Source organism: Rosa rugosa, chromosome 7 (genome assembly GCF_958449725.1).
Source record: "Rosa rugosa chromosome 7, drRosRugo1.1, whole genome shotgun sequence".
Classification (NCBI taxonomy): domain Eukaryota; kingdom Viridiplantae; phylum Streptophyta; class Magnoliopsida; order Rosales; family Rosaceae; genus Rosa; species Rosa rugosa.
The window spans coordinates 9,624,836-9,641,548 of record NC_084826.1 but is presented as its reverse complement, the minus strand read 5'-3'; the positions used below and the strand labels follow the sequence as shown (position 1 = coordinate 9,641,548).

The 16,713-nt window shown below is 37.9% G+C and overlaps 2 protein-coding genes and 1 long non-coding RNA gene across 3 annotated transcripts in view; 2 read left to right on the top strand and 1 right to left on the bottom strand.

Moving 5' to 3' along the window:
- The window catches only part of LOC133723459 (uncharacterized), a 52,035-nt gene extending 44,731 nt beyond the window's left edge, over positions 1–7,304 (top strand). The window contains exon 4 of the long non-coding RNA XR_009853050.1: positions 7,024–7,304. This is a non-coding gene — a long non-coding RNA (uncharacterized LOC133723459). The remainder of the gene's footprint in view (positions 1–7,023) is intronic.
- A 3,953-nt stretch (positions 7,305–11,257) lies between these two features.
- Positions 11,258–12,866, top strand: LOC133723639 (L-type lectin-domain containing receptor kinase VIII.2-like). Its single transcript, XM_062150530.1, has one exon. The coding sequence runs from the start codon at positions 11,480–11,482 to the stop codon at positions 12,527–12,529; it is 1,050 nt and encodes a 349-aa protein (XP_062006514.1). The 5' UTR covers positions 11,258–11,479; the 3' UTR covers positions 12,530–12,866.
- A 759-nt stretch (positions 12,867–13,625) lies between these two features.
- LOC133723638 (tubulin beta-1 chain-like) lies at positions 13,626–15,830 on the bottom strand. The gene is made up of 3 exons (XM_062150529.1): positions 15,331–15,830; positions 14,967–15,236; positions 13,626–14,519 (listed from the first exon to the last, which is right to left on the bottom strand). Exons 1-3 carry the CDS (start codon positions 15,722–15,724, stop codon positions 13,840–13,842), a joined length of 1,344 nt encoding a protein of 447 aa, XP_062006513.1. The 5' UTR covers positions 15,725–15,830; the 3' UTR covers positions 13,626–13,839.
- Between the last annotated feature and the right edge of the window lie 883 nt (positions 15,831–16,713).

The following is a 16,713-nucleotide window of genomic DNA, read 5'->3' as shown; positions in this document are numbered from 1 at the left end:
GGGCCATAACCGCCCTTCTGTATCCAAGCAAACCAGTCTACCACCGCAACACGCTCAATAGATCAGATCAGCAACAACCAATCTCTCCCAATTTGCTCAAACTCGAGTCGATCAGAGCCTTCCCCGCTGACACCAAATCTGACCAAGCGCCAAACACAGACAGCCCAGCCACTGACACGACCACACCGTCGCGCTAACCTCAATCTATATCACGTCGATCACGTCAAACTGGCAGATCGACTCTGCTCCCCGACGCCACTCACAGACACATCTCCGCCTTCAATCAAAGATTGGATTGGCCGTCCAAACACACGACCACGCCCTAGGTTGCCCTAACCCGCGACAAGCCTTGCCGTCGCTAGAACCGTCTGCAACCGGAGAAGCTCTAGCCGCCGCACTCTGGTAAACCCTAGGGTTTCTTGTGGTGTGTTTAAATTAATTTATTTCTTATAGGTTATTATGTGTAAACTATAAATATATTTAAATGATTTTTTCTTCATTCAATAAATAATATAAATTCAAAACAACTAAAATAGAGAGAAATGATGTAGAAGTATTTTAGAAAAGGCTAGTCAAAATGACTTTTTACTTTAACAAAAAGGCTAGTCAAGATGCTCTTAGTAAACTAATTCATCAATTTCTTCATAAGTTGGTGATGATGCAAGTCCACTTAGAGTCAATTTTTAGCCTTGACCATATAATTGATGTGTTTCTTGCATGATTGAAGGTCAAAAACTAGTTTGAGTGAGCAACGTTATAGGAAGAAATTGATTGATTAGTTAAGAATTGACTATAACCGATCAAATTGAAGAATATAGGGGCACATAAGATCAAGTTAGAAATTCAAGGGCACAAATGATTTAGATGTAAAGTTAAAGAATGTAAAATAATTTTGGTTTTTTTTAAAAAAAAATATTACATATCTCACACTTTTCAAAAGACACGGAAAAATGATTCTACTTTTGAGCTGAACCATATGATTTACCTTATTGCTGTATAATGTCATGAAACCATTTAGCATCAAAATCTAGCCACAAGGGCAATATGTCACAGAACCACACGTGTTTCTAATTTTCTACTTCCATCGAAGAATACGACATTTCATAATTCGATCAGTTTAATTTTATAAACATGATCATAAGTTCCATACATAAAATGTGATGGAAGATTTTTGTTTTTCTAATAATCTTTACGTGATATTTTGGACACAAGAAAATCCTTTGATCTAACTTGTGATGATCAAATATAAGTATTTTGGCGAATCAAATATAAGTATTTTGGCGAATGTGTTAGCACTTAGCAAGGGTAAGAATATTAGTGCAACAAAATAGCAAAAATCAGAATCAAACTCATTTGAGAATCAACTCGTTGTTGATCCCAACTTTGAATAAAAATATTTTTTTTTGTTTTCAGATACATGTTAATTTCTTTAAGATATCAGAGAAAATTAAAATAAAGCAATACAACATGTTGCTCTACGAGGTATTAGAGATAGACATAATCTCTGTTATTTGTGTTTCTGGTGTTTATGGTTATGTTTTCTTTAACATTATATCAAGTTTTGTGTGTGTAAATATTGATAGCTTGCCCATAACATCTGAGAGTTTGAGCATAAAATTATGCATACTACTCTATTTCAAAATTTTATATCATAGTCTCACTTATTAGGATGCCTCGTGTTGGTGTATAATTAATTAATGATAGACACATGTTCAAATTTTTAATTAGTAGTACGAATGTTTAATTGCCATATGACACAGTTGAGGATCCAGATTTGCTCACCATCTTAACCAAAGTGGTGGTATCACCACTTCTTAATAGATTGCCACGTGTAATTTGAGTTATTTAATAGGTAGTTAACTGAGGTTAACTTAAACTATTACTTTTTTTGTTTTCTTTTTTCTCCTTCATTCTTCCCAGTTCTTCCCCTTTCACCTCCATTCTTCCTCTCCGTCTCCTCTGATTCTAGTATTCTACCATGTTTATCTTGTTTACCTCATCATAAATTTTCAGCCAAAAAGAAAAAAGAAAACAAGGATATTGGAGAAACCATGTATAATCGCATCGAAAATACCTATGTGATATCGAGAGAGTACCATGTATAATTCCTATTCTTGCCGGATATCTCGCCGGCGGGGGTATATCAGAGAAAAATCATAGATTTCGAGAAAATGCCTGAAGAGATATTAAATTAACTGGAGACTTTTTGTACGTATAATCACATCAGCCATATAAATCTTGGTCTTATCAGCTATCACTTGTTTTGATAGTCTATCTGCCAGATTTTCACAATAAAAATCTACTAAAAGTTTTGTAGGCTAGATTAATAGAGGAGCTTGTGAAAATTCATGGCTGATTTAAGATGGTAATTTAGCGAGTGTTTTTTTCCTTTTTAGCTGCGAATACGTGGATGATGTAAAAGGATGAGAGGAGATGAAGAGTAATAAGGATAAAGTAGATTGATTGGCGACCCATATACGATAATTTAGGAGATGATGAGTGTACATACCACATATATTACATACCGCCAAGCATAATCAACGACCTCATAGGTGGGCCCCACGACATGGCTAGCCCCGCCTATGGCATGCATCCGGTAGGCCGACACCCGAGCTACTTTGTCATGGTGGAGGTCGGCCGGTATCTAGTTGGGAGGTCACCCTCCCATGCTCCCCAAGAGGCTTCAAGAGAAGCAATATGTACATTGTATCCCACATCGGAAATATAGAATAGATGGGGACTTCCCTTAGCTATAAAGGAAAGTCCTCCCCTTCTTAGAAGGGATGGATCCATGATCCCCTCACTTGTATCACTATCAAAGGCTACTTGGCCTCACTACATAGTAAAATATCTAAGTGGACGTAGCCTTGCCTCAAGGGCAAGGTGAACCACTATACATGCTTGTGTCCCTCTCTCTCTCTCCCTCTCATGATCCGCACTTAGTCTCGTTCCTTATTCTTTAGTAGAAACAATGAGGAATTGATGCCTGCGATGAGGTAGAAGATGGAGGTTGAAGAAGATGATGGTGGCTGAATGTGTTGAGGCTGATGACGATTTAAGGCTGGTTAATATAATAAAATATTAGAATATAGGAGTTTGAATATTCATTAAATTCTTTTTCTCTTTCCTATTAACTATGGTTAACTATTATTATGGATCACTACATGTGGCAGCATAGTATTGAGTGGTGGTATCACCACCTAAAATCTTATGGTGAGCAAATTCAAATCCGAAATGGATTACAATGCTGATGTTATGTAGCACATGAAATTATTTTGATAATGTTCTTTATGATAAAAATTAATTTGGTTTTTTCCTATAGTGTACTATTCAACAATACAGGTCCACAGTATTCATACAAAAACTATTATGCTACTACCCATAACAAGCACAATTGAATATTTGAATGTAGCAATGGTAAGGAAAAAACATAGTTGGCTTTTGCATTCTGGTGCTTTCTCATTCTACATGTTTAATTATGACATATATTGAATTTTCTTCTAAGAGTATGTTTATCAAACTCTCTATTTTAGCTGCTCATTAGTTATTTTGGGAGCATGTTTAGCTCCGAATCATATCATAAAAGTATCTTTAGCAATGCTAGCTATTTTTGACTCAAATTTTGGCCAAAGTAGCTAAAAAGTCATTTTAGCTAGTCACTTTAGAAATATGTCTGCATCAGTACTCTATATTTTAGCTAGTTTTGAATTTATTTTATTTTTTAAATGAAGATTAAATAGTTTAAATGTATTTATAAATTACATAAAATAACTTAAAAAGAAAGTTTTAAATTATAAAGAGTCTCATCTCACTCTCTATATTTAGAAGCGAGATAGTTAAAAGTTATAATGGAAAACCACTTAGGAGTCTGGTGAAGCTGCTAAAATAGATAAAAAGCTAAAAATGCTCTCTAAAATAGCTAAGGTGCCAAAATAGAGAGTCTGCTAAACATGCTCTAAGTGGTTCTCCATTTTAACTTTTAGCTATTTCGCTCCTAAATATAGAGAATGAGATAAGACTCTCAATTATTTTTGTTAATTTTAAAAAATTCTTTTTAAGTTATTCTATGTAATTTATAAACAATTTAAACTATTTTTTCTTTAGTCAATGAATAATATGAATTTAAAACTAGTTAAAATATAAAAAACTGATATTTTGAAAGTGGATAACCAAAATAATTTACTAGCTACTTTGCTAAAATTGAACTAAAAAATGGATAGCATTACTAAAACTGCTCTAAGTTTGCAGATTAGTCCACCGAGGCTCATATCCTTAGTCCACCGGGGCACATAAGGGTGCGTGGATTTCCTAAAAGGTGTACTCGGAATTTTTTGGGATGTTATTCTACTAGAATAGGGTTCCATGAGGTTCTAAGAAACGATTCTTTCTGTCGACCCCATAGGGGTGTTTCGTTTTTGTACTGCTTGCTGAATTTTAATGAAAGGGCTAACCTATTTCCATAAAAAAAAAAAATAATAATAATGATTGATCACATCTTGGCATCAAACTCTATAATCATTTTCTTCTAATTATAATTTATATATACAAAGCACTAATACCGCTTCGAATCTCTTTAACATCTGCCATTAAGTTTCACCGAAAGATTCCAACGTCATCACAAACAACATTATGTTTTGTGGTCCCACAAAACAACATAAAAGACTCCATCGAACACAGAAAGTTAAAAAACTCTTTTAAGTAGAGATTTAACCCTTTTGTTGGCGTATTTGTGAGAATTCACCTCTAGAGCTCCCACACACCTCTTCATGTGCTTCCTAACAAAGAACTTATTAGGTCCCTCTTGCTCAAGCCTCATCTGAAGGTTGTTCCTTTATTAGAAATCAATTTTCACGACGACGTTCTTATGCTCCATCTTCTATATGGCCTGGAGTGCGTAAGTTTTGGGGTGTAGTCCAAGAAAATACTCTGTGGTTGATTGGTCCTGGTGTTAATATTTATTTTTGGAGGGACAACTTCTTGGGTAGATGTAATACCCCGGAAAATCCAAATTAAATTCCGTGGATTTTTAGAAATGATTTCACGATAGTAGGAGTGAGTACGAAGCTTGGAAAAGTTGTAGAATTAGTTCGAACGATTTTATTTTCGAAATCGAACGTTATTTAGGGGCTCGTGGAAATTGACTTTTTATACATACGGAATTTGGGAAAACTTCCTTCATGAAAGTTGTAGAGCTCGTCGATACGATCTCGTGCATATGTGGAACACAATATTCGGAGTTCGTATGAATAAGTTATGAATATTTGAAATTTGGGAATTTTCTATAAATAGGAAAAATTTCTGATTTTTTTATTAAGGACGAAAAAAATCTAATTTTTGCTAAACAGTCCCCGAAACCCTCCGTTCTCTCTCCTCTCCCACACGGCCGAACCGCTCGACCCGACCCGGCCGAACGGCCCTCCTCCGGCGTCCTCCAGCCCCGGACCCGGACCCGGACACCACCGTGATCGCCGCTCCACGCCCAGACGCCCTCCGGTGTCGTCTTGGCCCGCCGCTGCCCCGAAAGCTGGATCGAAGACACCCAGGCAAGCGAAACCGACCCGGCCGGAAAACGTCGACGCCGGCGTTGCACGGGCCGATCCTTCCCATTTTCGTGATCTCCTCTTCCCCCTGATCATCCCCATGAATAATCCGACTTCCAAGCTTGATCTAGGACGATCTAGGCCAAACCAGACTTAGCTCCAGGTTATCGACGGATTGATTTGGCGGACAATTCGGGAAAATTGTTGTTTTAGCTGTTAAGAAGACGCAGTTGGATTAGAGGTGAGTAAACCTCACGTGGTTCATATTACGAACCGAATAAATTTAATTACTTTATTTTCATCGCAATTGTGTGAAAATATTTGTGGAATAAATATTTGTTTTAAGTCATATGGACTTGATCAACTACGGTCCATAGGTAAGTAAAATAATTTTATTGTACAAATGAATTTCACGGTTTTTATGCTTGAACTATAGTTGGTATTAGTGGTCATCCCTGAGCGGATGATTCCGTATATATATATTTACGTGGAATATATATATTGGTTGATGTGTGATTGGTGTGATGAAATGATTGAGAATGGATTGGATATTATTCAAGCTATTAATCTCGCATTTTAATTGTTGAATAATGAAATGTTGATCATGTGGTGTGAAAGCTATTTTATATGCCCACTTGTGATTATGTGGAAATTATTTTAAGAAATAAAGATTTATCTTGAAATAATATGTCTCTTTATGTGAGTGTACATATACATATATACGATCTATAAATCATAAAGATTGTATTTTGTGAATTTGATTATGTCTGAGAAGTACAATTGTGAAGCCGAGTGATTTCTACAACCCCGTGCTTAAATGAATTACTGGTAAATGTGTTTTGGTGTTATGAGACGTTAAGCCTGGGCCCTAGTCCCTATAGATAGTGCACTATTATACTCTTAGGAAAGAGGTGTTCTCCTTGAGTATACATACTTTGGATTTGTCCTCTGTATGCTATGGCTTACCCGTGCTTTGGGTATAGTAGACATACCCTAGTACGTGGATTTGTGATTTGTTACCAGTCAACCTGGCTTACCCGTATTTTGGGTATAGTAGACATACCCTAGTACGTGGATTTGTGATTTGTTACCAGTTAATCCGAAAATTCACTAAAAAGAGAAGTGTGCTTATATTATCCTGATCAAATATCTATCTGTGATATATTGTTAATATGTGAAGGTGTTAGTGAAAAGAGAATCAAGCATGCTTTGCTTTAATGTTATTTCACATATTAATGTTGCAATAGTTGTTGGTTGTGATCAGTCAAATGTTGAGTTTTAAAAGAGAGTATCGAGAATATATTTGCTTTTATGTTTATGTGATTTTTGGAGTTACCGTGTGACTGTGTTGATTGTTTACTTGAGTTATAATAAATATAATTGAATAAATCAACAGTTCTTTCTTGTTTACTCATACGGGCTGTCAAAAGCTTACCGGGTTTTGTGTTGTTGCAATTCCCGGTACACTATTCAAATTGTGTAGCGGGTAATCTCACAGGTCAGGAGAATCAGAGCAGTGATCGTGCGGTTTAGAGTATTAGTATTAGATTTACAGCATTTGTTTTGTGAGGAGAATTATACTCATTTGAGTTTTACTATTTGATTTGGTGAGAGTGTGCTGTAATAAGTAGCTTGAGGATTTGGTTTATGTAATATCAAGAGGTGTAACTAGTGGTTGTTTCTGAGAGAAAAATTCAGAACGTTATTTGTATTGTTATTAGTCATGTTCCGGATTTGAATCCTTTATTCAAAATTCGGGGTGTGACAGTAGACCTCTCATTGAATTGTTTGGTGATCATGGTGCTTTGAACGATAATCCTTCCTTGGTCTCAGATTACACTGATAATGGATCTTGGGCTTTTCCTCCTCTCTTGCAAATTAATTTTCCGATGTTGTGTGATTTGATTAGATAAGTTTCCATTGTAATGGATCCGATGATGGAGGACAAAATGGTTTGGCAGTCTTCTTCTACTGGAGAGCCTATTGCTAAGGATGCTTTTTCCTTTATGAGACGACCTTCTCCTATGGTGCCATGGGGTAAGCATTGATGGTCTAAATTTATTTTGCCTCTAATGTCTTTGCACGCTTGGAAGGTTTTGCGGGGTAGAGTAATTTCAGATGAGCTTTTACAACGACGAGGATGGCTTTGGCATCTCATTGTGACTTTTGTGGTCACTGTACTGAAACTCTAAACCATATTTTTCTTCATTGTTCTTTTGCTGCTTCAATATGGAATCATTTCATCTCTATTTTTGAAATTGGCATAGCTCCTACTACAATTCATGAAGTATTTAATTTGGGTATGGATATGGAGAGGAGTCCCCAGCTTCAAGAACTTTGGTTAATATGCTTCACCACTATTTTGTGGTATATTTGGCATGCTAGAAATCAAATATGATTTGAGAGCAGGGAATTTTCAGTTCTTGGAGTTTGTCGCCTAATCTCAGGGCATATCCAAGGAGCTAGTCGACTGGCAACAAGTCATATGCATAATACAATTCAAGATCTACGTATCTTGAAAAGTTTTGGTGCTTGTTGTAGACCGCGATGTACTCCTAGAGTGGTTGAGGTTAATTGGCATCCCCCCATTATTGGGTGGATCAAGATTAATTCTGACGGTGCTTGGAAACATGAAGAGGGTATTGGAGGATTTGGAGCTGTCTTTCGTGATTATAAAGATCAGTTTATTGGTGCTTTTGCTTCGAACCTGGATACTCCTAGTTCTATTGCGGCAGAAATAATGGCAGTCATTACGGCTATAGAGATTGCTTGGCTTCGTGATTGGAAACATATATGGCTAGAGGTAGATTCATCTACTGTATTGGATTATATTCGCTCTCCTTCTCTTGTGCCTTGGCAACTCCGAGTACGTTGGTTAAATTGCTTATGTAGGATCTCACATATGAACTTCGAATCTTCTCACATATTTAGAGAAGGGAATAATAAGGCAGCATATGCTCTAGCTAATCATGGAACATCTTTGTCGGAGCAAGTATGGTGGGATATGCCTCCTCCATTTCTCTTGTCGTTCTATGAGAGTGATGTTTTGGGTCTTCCACAGTTTAGGTTTCGTTGACTTGTTTGTTTTGCTTGTTTATTCTGGAGGTTTTGGTTAGGTCCCCCTCCATTGTCATTCGCATTTTTTTTTTGGCTTAATAAATTGGAGTGTTAGAGAGTTTGCTCCTCTGCTATCACTCACTGCATCAAAAAAAAAAAAATTAATTAGATTCCATGTATCCCCAAATTACCTACTGAATTTGGCCAAGCATCCGGATTGTGGATCGAGTGTGAATGCAACATCCTTGAGCTTTTCGGTTATTAGGCTGGCTTTTGAATTTGTCTTGGGTAAAGATGGCACAATTCATAGGGGGACCAAATAAGTTGTCTGTAACAAAAATAAGGGAAAAATTCACCAACGGTGTCTGGACACTTAGGGGACTTTCAGAATGATACCTGAACTTACAAAGTTATCAATGTGATACCTGGACTCATTTTTTCGTATCAACATCGTACCTATGACCAATTTCCGTCACGGAGCCGTTACCGAAATTGGTCATAGGTACGACGTTGATACGAAAAAATGAGTCCAGGTATCACATTAATAACTTTGTAAGTTCAGGTATCATTCTGAAAGTCCCCTAAGTGTCCAGACACCGTTGGTGAGTTTTTCCCCAAAAATAAAGCAAACCTTATGAACTATCTTTTCTTCTATTTACTTCATCTCACCTCCTTGTCTCGCTTTAATGCTTGCATTATATATGTGGTTCTAGATCACGAATCATAAGTTCATAACATGAGTTAAGTACCAAGATCACGAATCATGGCATTGGAGAGTAAATGAGTAATTGAGAGCACGGCCATCGAATTCAATTCAATAGAACAAGTACAGGTCACACAGACTCTGACTTGACCCAGAATTGTCTGAAACGCAAAACTTGAAAATGCTGATTTCATTTAACCAATTCCATATGGTCATTATCGATATAACTGCAAGCCTGCTTCATACCCAGCACCATTACATATGGTAAATGCATACCCTACCAACAACAACGTACACATATCATGCCATTTTGCAATTAAGGACCAAAAACAAGACAGAAGAAAACACCCTTCAAAGCATTCCTTTTATCAAAAAGACCCTCCTCCAAAGTATTGTAATAAATTTTATCAGCCCTAAATTTGTGTCGATTTCTATTGTGTCATTTTAACTAAATATATTGTTATGCGATTTCTATTGTGTTACTTTAACCAAACACATTGTTATGTTACGCACATAGATTCATTCAACTTTCTATGAAATTGAGGAGTATTTCTCTCATTTTACGTTGACATTGACTCAATTACACTCTCTTTGATCCGAGTTCTCTCCCTTAATATTTTTTCCTGATTCATTGCGACCAAAATTTTGTCTATAAATAACCCAACATGACCGATGAGCGCCTTGCAGTAATTGGTGTGGTTGGTTAACAAATCAAAACAAACTTTACCACAAATGCTTTAGCTCAAGGTTACCAACATTTTTTTTTCAAACATATATTTCGTGAAAGCAAACTTTACCACAAATGCTTTAACAAACACATTGCATAATTCTGGTCTTTCTTTTACCTGATCTATCATGCTTTTCACTTTGATGAACAGGTACAGATTGTCTGGGAGGTTCAGACTTTAGACTTTAGAGATCTCGTCGTTTCTGTTTGTCCTACTGTTATCAAAATAAACACATACACCCTAAAACGTAACACATGGAATGCACACTATGGACAAATGTGAAGAAGGTTAATTACCCGTTTTCTTGTTTTTCAGTGAGTTCATTAATGAATATGAAGGTTAATGTAAAACCCATGCAGCAGCATCCTTTTGTTTTGTCCAAGGGGAATACATAACTCAAAAGGCACGCGCACATTAGTTTTTTACTGGAAAACTTTGCCAAAGTAGACACGATGCACAAAACCCACTCTGTTTGGTGTTTATCAACACTTGACATTGCAATGGTCCCCTTAACAAATTCAGAAATCCCAGTCCTCCCTTCTTCACCCACAAGAGCTTTTTCATGTCCAGACAAAACCCAAAATTGAAAGAGAGGTAGTGGGATTCTCTTGCAAATATTAAACTGGTATACCCAGCTGTCCTTGCCTCCTTGGTAATAAAGTTTATTATCTTTGCTGTATTCACAACCGCAACCCTTTAGATTTAAGAAATTGTGCAAACATTTCTACTTCTTGCTTATTTACACATTTGTTCTTTTCCCCCATTTTTCATTTTTGTGACTTGTGAGCAACCTCTACTCTATCCTCCTATTTATCTTGTTTTCATTAGTAGAGATAGTATTGACTAATGATACTTGATTATTACCCTGCTTGTGCACAATTGGATGGATTAAGATGAAGTGTATATATTGATAGATGACAAATTTTGTAAAGACAAAAGATGATAAATTCATAATTCTGATTTGTTATATAATAATAATTGAAATATGTTCGGTATTAGTTATTTTCTAAAGATTATAATTGTAAAAGGAGAATTTATCGACGAAGTTTCGTCACCCAAATGATTTGACCGACATCCCCGACAATTATTATTTTTCACAAAAGAAAAGATGAGAGTGATTGGAGGGTGGTTTGTGAATACACAAAAGACAGGGTACTCCATGAAAAAGTTTACAAAAGTATAAGTGGCCAAATGCAAAAGTCGTTTATTATATTCCCCCAGTCAGCAACCACTGAAAGAAAGTGAACAGAGTTTTTTTGCAGGAACTTGTAAACCTATTTAATTTTCACAACCTCCAACCCAACCTCCCCCTTATTCTTTACTTTCCTCCTCTGCTTTCCTCCCTTCATACCCTAGAAATAACTCACCTTTAATATGCAATTGCCTCTCTTCCACTACCCCTAGAAAGTAGAAACCCCCTGACCCAGATTCAGCTCAAACCCATCTCAGCCATGGTCTCATTATCCATTTCCACTCACTTAGCCGCTTTTTCCCTGCTCATTTTCATCCTCAGAGCCTCAGCTGCAGACTCAAATTCCTCATTTTCTCTCACCAAGTTTGGTAAAGATCCAAACTTTGAGACCAATATTGCTCTGTATGGAGATGCCAAGATTGTTACTGGTGCAGTTCAGCTCACTAGTTCAGTGAGCTCAAGTTCTGGGCGAGTCATGTACAAGAAACCCCTCAAGCTTGGTGAAGGTAAGCCTCAGAAATCAGTGTCTTTTTCCAGTCACTTCACTCTGTCTATGTCCAAAGAAAATGGGGATGGTTTCGCCTTTGTTATAGTTCCAAGTGGTTTGAATCTTAGCCTGTTTGGTAATAGCTCTTTTGGGCTTGAAATGGGGTATGGGAAAAGTAAATTGAAGGTTGTTGCAGTTAAGTTGAAGTATGATTACTTGGTTGGTAAGGTCCATGTGGGGATTGATGTGGGTAGTTCTTTATCAGCTAGAGTTAACAATGCTTCAGCTATCAAATTGAATCTAACTAGTGGTGATAGAACAAATGCTTGGATTGATTATGAAGCGGGTTCGAAAAGAGTTGAAGTGAGATTGAGTCAATTGGGTGGTTTAAGGCCAGCTGATCCTTTGCTGTGGTACCCAATTGACTTGTCGAAATTGTGGGGGGACGAGAAAGTGTTTGTGGGCTTAAGCGCGCAGAATAGGAACTCTTCTCAAACTTGTTCCATATATTCATGGAGCTTCGAGCAAAGGCATGTTCCGGACTGGATGCATTCAGAGCCACTAGATCCTAAGACCTTATCTAAGAGCTCGAAATCGGTGACAGTTGAGAAGAGAAAGGATTGTGTATTGAGGGCTGTTGCTGCAATGGTTCTCGGAGTTGCTTGTGGAGCATTGGCATCATACATTGTGTTGTATTTGTGGAGAATCTTTGGCAATAGGCGTCCGGTGGTGCCAGAAGAGTATGCGATGCAGCCTCAACAATTCGAGTACAAGAAAATGAAGGTAGTGGTAGATAAATCCATCGAAGATGGAAAGCAGTAGAAGGCTCATCGTGTGTTGTGCGTTGTAAATCAGTAATTCTTTTCCCCCTTTGTTTTGCTTTGTATTTTCAGGTTTTCTTGTGTTATTACTTGTAGTTGTAGTAACATGGCAGTAGATTGTCAAAATGTAGTAGGTTTGGTGCATAGTTTTTCTAATGTTGGAGCAGTGGGATTCCACTTTGAACTGACTGAAAAATTCATGGTTGAAACCCCACTGTTCTTTTAAATAACTCCTCATGGTGTGCTGGTAACTGCTTAAATTGTACGCAAGCTTTTGTTTGAAATCAATTTATCCATTTCTGATGACAAGGTTGCTCCGTTTGGAGCTATCATGATTCCAGCGAAGGTCCATATATTCTGTTTGCTAGTTTTTGATATTACAAAGATGGAGATGCATGTTCTAATCTGAGAGACCAGTCTCTTAGTCGTTGGTCTTTACGTGCAAGAACAATAACTCTTTCTATTTGTCCAAAAAAAAGAAAAAGAAAAAACTCCACTCTTTGCATTTTTAGGGTTCCCAAGCCTCTTTCAGCATCCTCTTTGTACTTTGTAGTTCTAATAACTATCCCAATATCTTTTTGTAAAATTTCCCAAAGAAGGGACTTCTGTTAGCTGGTAATCTTTAGATCGTCGGAACTGTATATCACATCCATGTTCAGCTCCGTCCGGACACAGCCTTGATTAAAATGGTAGATGAGAAGCTTCAGGTCAAGTAATTGTTCAGCACTTAAGTCACAAGAGGAAAATGGGCATTGATGGCTGCAGGTCAGGTAATCGTTCAGCCTATATTACCTACGCTACTCAAATGAGCATAAAAAACACAAGAGGTGTGTCAACAGAACAGCTCAATTTCATTCAAGTAACATAATCGATGCAATATGCATTATCAAACAACCAATGAATCCACACTGGAATTTCATCATTGCCAAACAAATCACTCAGAAGCCCCTCTCTATACCATTTGGGCATATTCCTCCAAGATAAGTCGCTACCTTGGATTCATAGGCTCAAAATGCCAAGCACCCAAGGCAAACCCATTGAACCTGTAGTCTCTTGAAAAGAGCAATAGAACAATTAAAAACAGTAAAATTTGATGATTTCATCTAAAAAGAGCATATTACTACTTTAAAATGATTCATATTACCATATAACAGATCTGAGTTTACCCAAGTACAGAACTAATAAGAACAAAATGCAGAAACCAACTTTAGTTTTTAACAATATTAAGACCTACTACTACTGGGAACAACCCACGAACAACAGGAAGTTGCAGCATCACTTCACACATCAGAATTCAGGATGCTCACCACCTTACATCTCCTGAGCTTCTTCTTCCTCTTCCTCTTCATAGTACTCATCCTCCTCAGCTGTTGCATCCTGGTACTGCTGATACTCTGAAACAAGATCATTCATGTTGCTTTCAGCCTCTGTGAACTCCATCTCATCCATGCCTTCACCAGTGTACCAATGCAAGAAAGCCTTCCTCCTGAACATAGCAGTGAACTGCTCACTCACACGACGGAACATCTCCTGAATTGAAGTTGAGTTTCCAATGAAGGTTGAAGCCATCTTCAAGCCTGTGGGTGGGATATCACAAACAGTGGACTTGACATTGTGGGGAATCCACTCCACAAAGTATGAAGAGTTCTTGTTCTGAACATTGCTCATTTGATCATCGACTTCCTTGGTGCTCATCTTTCCCCTGAACATGGCTGAGGCAGTGAGATAGCGACCATGGCGAGGGTCAGCTGCGCACATCATGTTCTTAGAATCCCACATTTGCTGAGTGAGTTCTGGCACAGTCAAGGCTCTGTACATCTGTGAACCACGAGAGGTCAAAGGAGCAAAACCCACCATGAAAAAGTGGAGACGCGGGAATGGAATGAGATTGACAGCCAACTTTCTGAGGTCAGAGTTGAGTTGCCCAGGGAACCTCAAACAGCAAGTCACACCAGACATGGTAGCAGAAATCAAATGGTTCAAATCTCCAACTGTACAAAACATAATCAATAATCAGAACTCCAATCCGAATATCAAACGACATCAAAGTTTGTATAAACATGTTTATATATCAAAATACCAATTCAACAATTAAAGCATATCAGTCTGTACCAACATGACCATATATCAAACACCAATTCAATAATAAAAGGATATCACAATTTGTACAAAGATAACCATATATAAAATAGCCATCCAATAATCAAATCATATCACAGTTTGCACCAACATAAATATATACCAGAAACCTAATTCCACAATCAAAAGATAGCACAGTTGTACCAACATAAACATGTACCAGAATTTCAATTCGATAATCAAAGGATATCACAGTTTATACCAACACAAACATATTCCAAATCTTCACAGTTTGTAGCCACATAAACATATATCAGAATCCCAATCAAGATTATAATAGAATCGGAGTAGGATCTTACAGCTTGGGGTACTGAGCTTGAGTGTGCGGAAGCAAATGTCATAGAGAGCTTCGTTATCAAGAACCATACACTCATCCGCATTCTCAACAAGCTGGTGCACAGACAAGGTAGCATTATAGGGCTCAACCACCGTATCAGAGACTTTCGGTGACGGAAACACAGAGAAAGTGAGCATCATCCTGTCAGGGTATTCCTCCCTGATTTTCGAAATCAACAGAGTCCCCATACCAGATCCAGTTCCTCCTCCAAGCGAATGGCACACCTGAAACCCTACAATCCAAACCACCAAACCCTAAGCACACCAATCCAAACAAGAAACCCACAAAAAGAGAGAAAAAGTTGAGTGAGGAATTTGATCGAATACCTTGTAGGCAATCACAGTTCTCGGCCTCCTTGCGAACCACATCAAGAACCGAGTCGATCAACTCAGCTCCTTCGGTGTAGTGACCTTTAGCCCAGTTGTTTCCGGCGCCGGACTGGCCGAAGACGAAGTTGTCAGGCCTGAAGATCTGACCGTACGGACCAGATCTGACGCTGTCCATGGTGCCAGGCTCGAGATCCATGAGCACAGCCCTGGGGACGAACCTGCCGCAACTGGCCTCGTTGTAGTAGACATTGATCCTCTCAAGCTGAAGCGCGGCGTCGCCTTCGTACCTGCCGGTGGCGTCGATGCCGTGCTCGGCGCAGACCACCTCCCAGAACTTGGCTCCGATCTGGTTGCCGCACTGGCCTCCCTGGATGTGAAGAATCTCACGCATCTTGGCTAAGTGAGATTCGAAATTCGGAGATTGAAGAATGGAGAGAGGGGGTTAGGGTTTGCGACTCAGAGAATCGCAGAGAGAGAGAGAGAGGAGTGAAATGAGAGAAGAGGGTGGGGACGGGTTGGGGTAATATAAAAGGATAGGAACGGTACGATTGGAATGGAAAAGCGGGAAAATGGTGGGGGGGGGATTGGAGATGGACCGCTGAGATTTGGGGTTGGGGTTTGGGTTTTGAAATTTGAATTTTGAAATACCAGGCTGGATGTGGGAGATATTTTTGGCTCTTTTTGGGATTGAGACAGAGACAGATAAGGGTTTTTTAATTATTCAGCTGGGATTTAATCATTTAAATGGAGCGTACCTGCGAAAAGGAAAGAAATTCAAAATAATATGGTCTGGTCGGTCAATAATTATATGGTAGTAAATTTAAGTGGAGAGGTCTAATCAAACGGACGGACCTAATAGCGTTTGCTTTGGTCATTTCTAACGGTTAAAACAAAAGAAGAGTGAGTGGGAACCTATTATTATTATATATTCTTTCAATATTATAGTTGATATCCAAATCATGAAATTAATAAAGCATTGAACTTGTACAAAGAAACAAAAACAGCATCTTTTTTTTTTATATATACAAAAAGAGTATATTAAAATTTAAAAGAGATGGAAGGCTCGAAGGCATCCGTAGTTTATGAAGTCAAACAATAAGGCATCCTAAATTTGCAAAAATATCAGCTACGAAGTTTGTCTCTCTAAACACATGTTTGAAAGTAATGTAAGAGAACATCGACGCAATGAACTTGAGGTCTTGAATGATCTTGATAAAAAAATAAAAACAGCATGTCGAAATAACAAATCTTTATAAGTTAGCTTTCATGTGAAAATGACTAAAAGAAATGCTATCGGATGATCGAATGAGCTCAAAATTTGATTTTCGAATTAAAGAATGACCTTCGTTACACTCAATGAGGGTTATGTAATCACCTTCT

Coding starts and splice junctions, on each gene's coding strand:
- LOC133723639 (XM_062150530.1), top strand. CDS start 11,480: ATGGTCTCATTATCCATTTCCACTCACTTAGCCGCTTTTTCCCTGCTC.
- LOC133723638 (XM_062150529.1), bottom strand. CDS start 15,724: ATGCGTGAGATTCTTCACATCCAGGGAGGCCAGTGCGGCAACCAGATC. Junction 15,237..15,330: donor GAACTGTGATTGCCTACAAG/GTATTCGATCAA, acceptor TTTGGATTGTAG/GGTTTCAGGTGTGCCATTCG. Junction 14,520..14,966: donor CAAGCTCAGTACCCCAAGCT/GTAAGATCCTAC, acceptor TGTTTTGTACAG/TTGGAGATTTGAACCATTTG.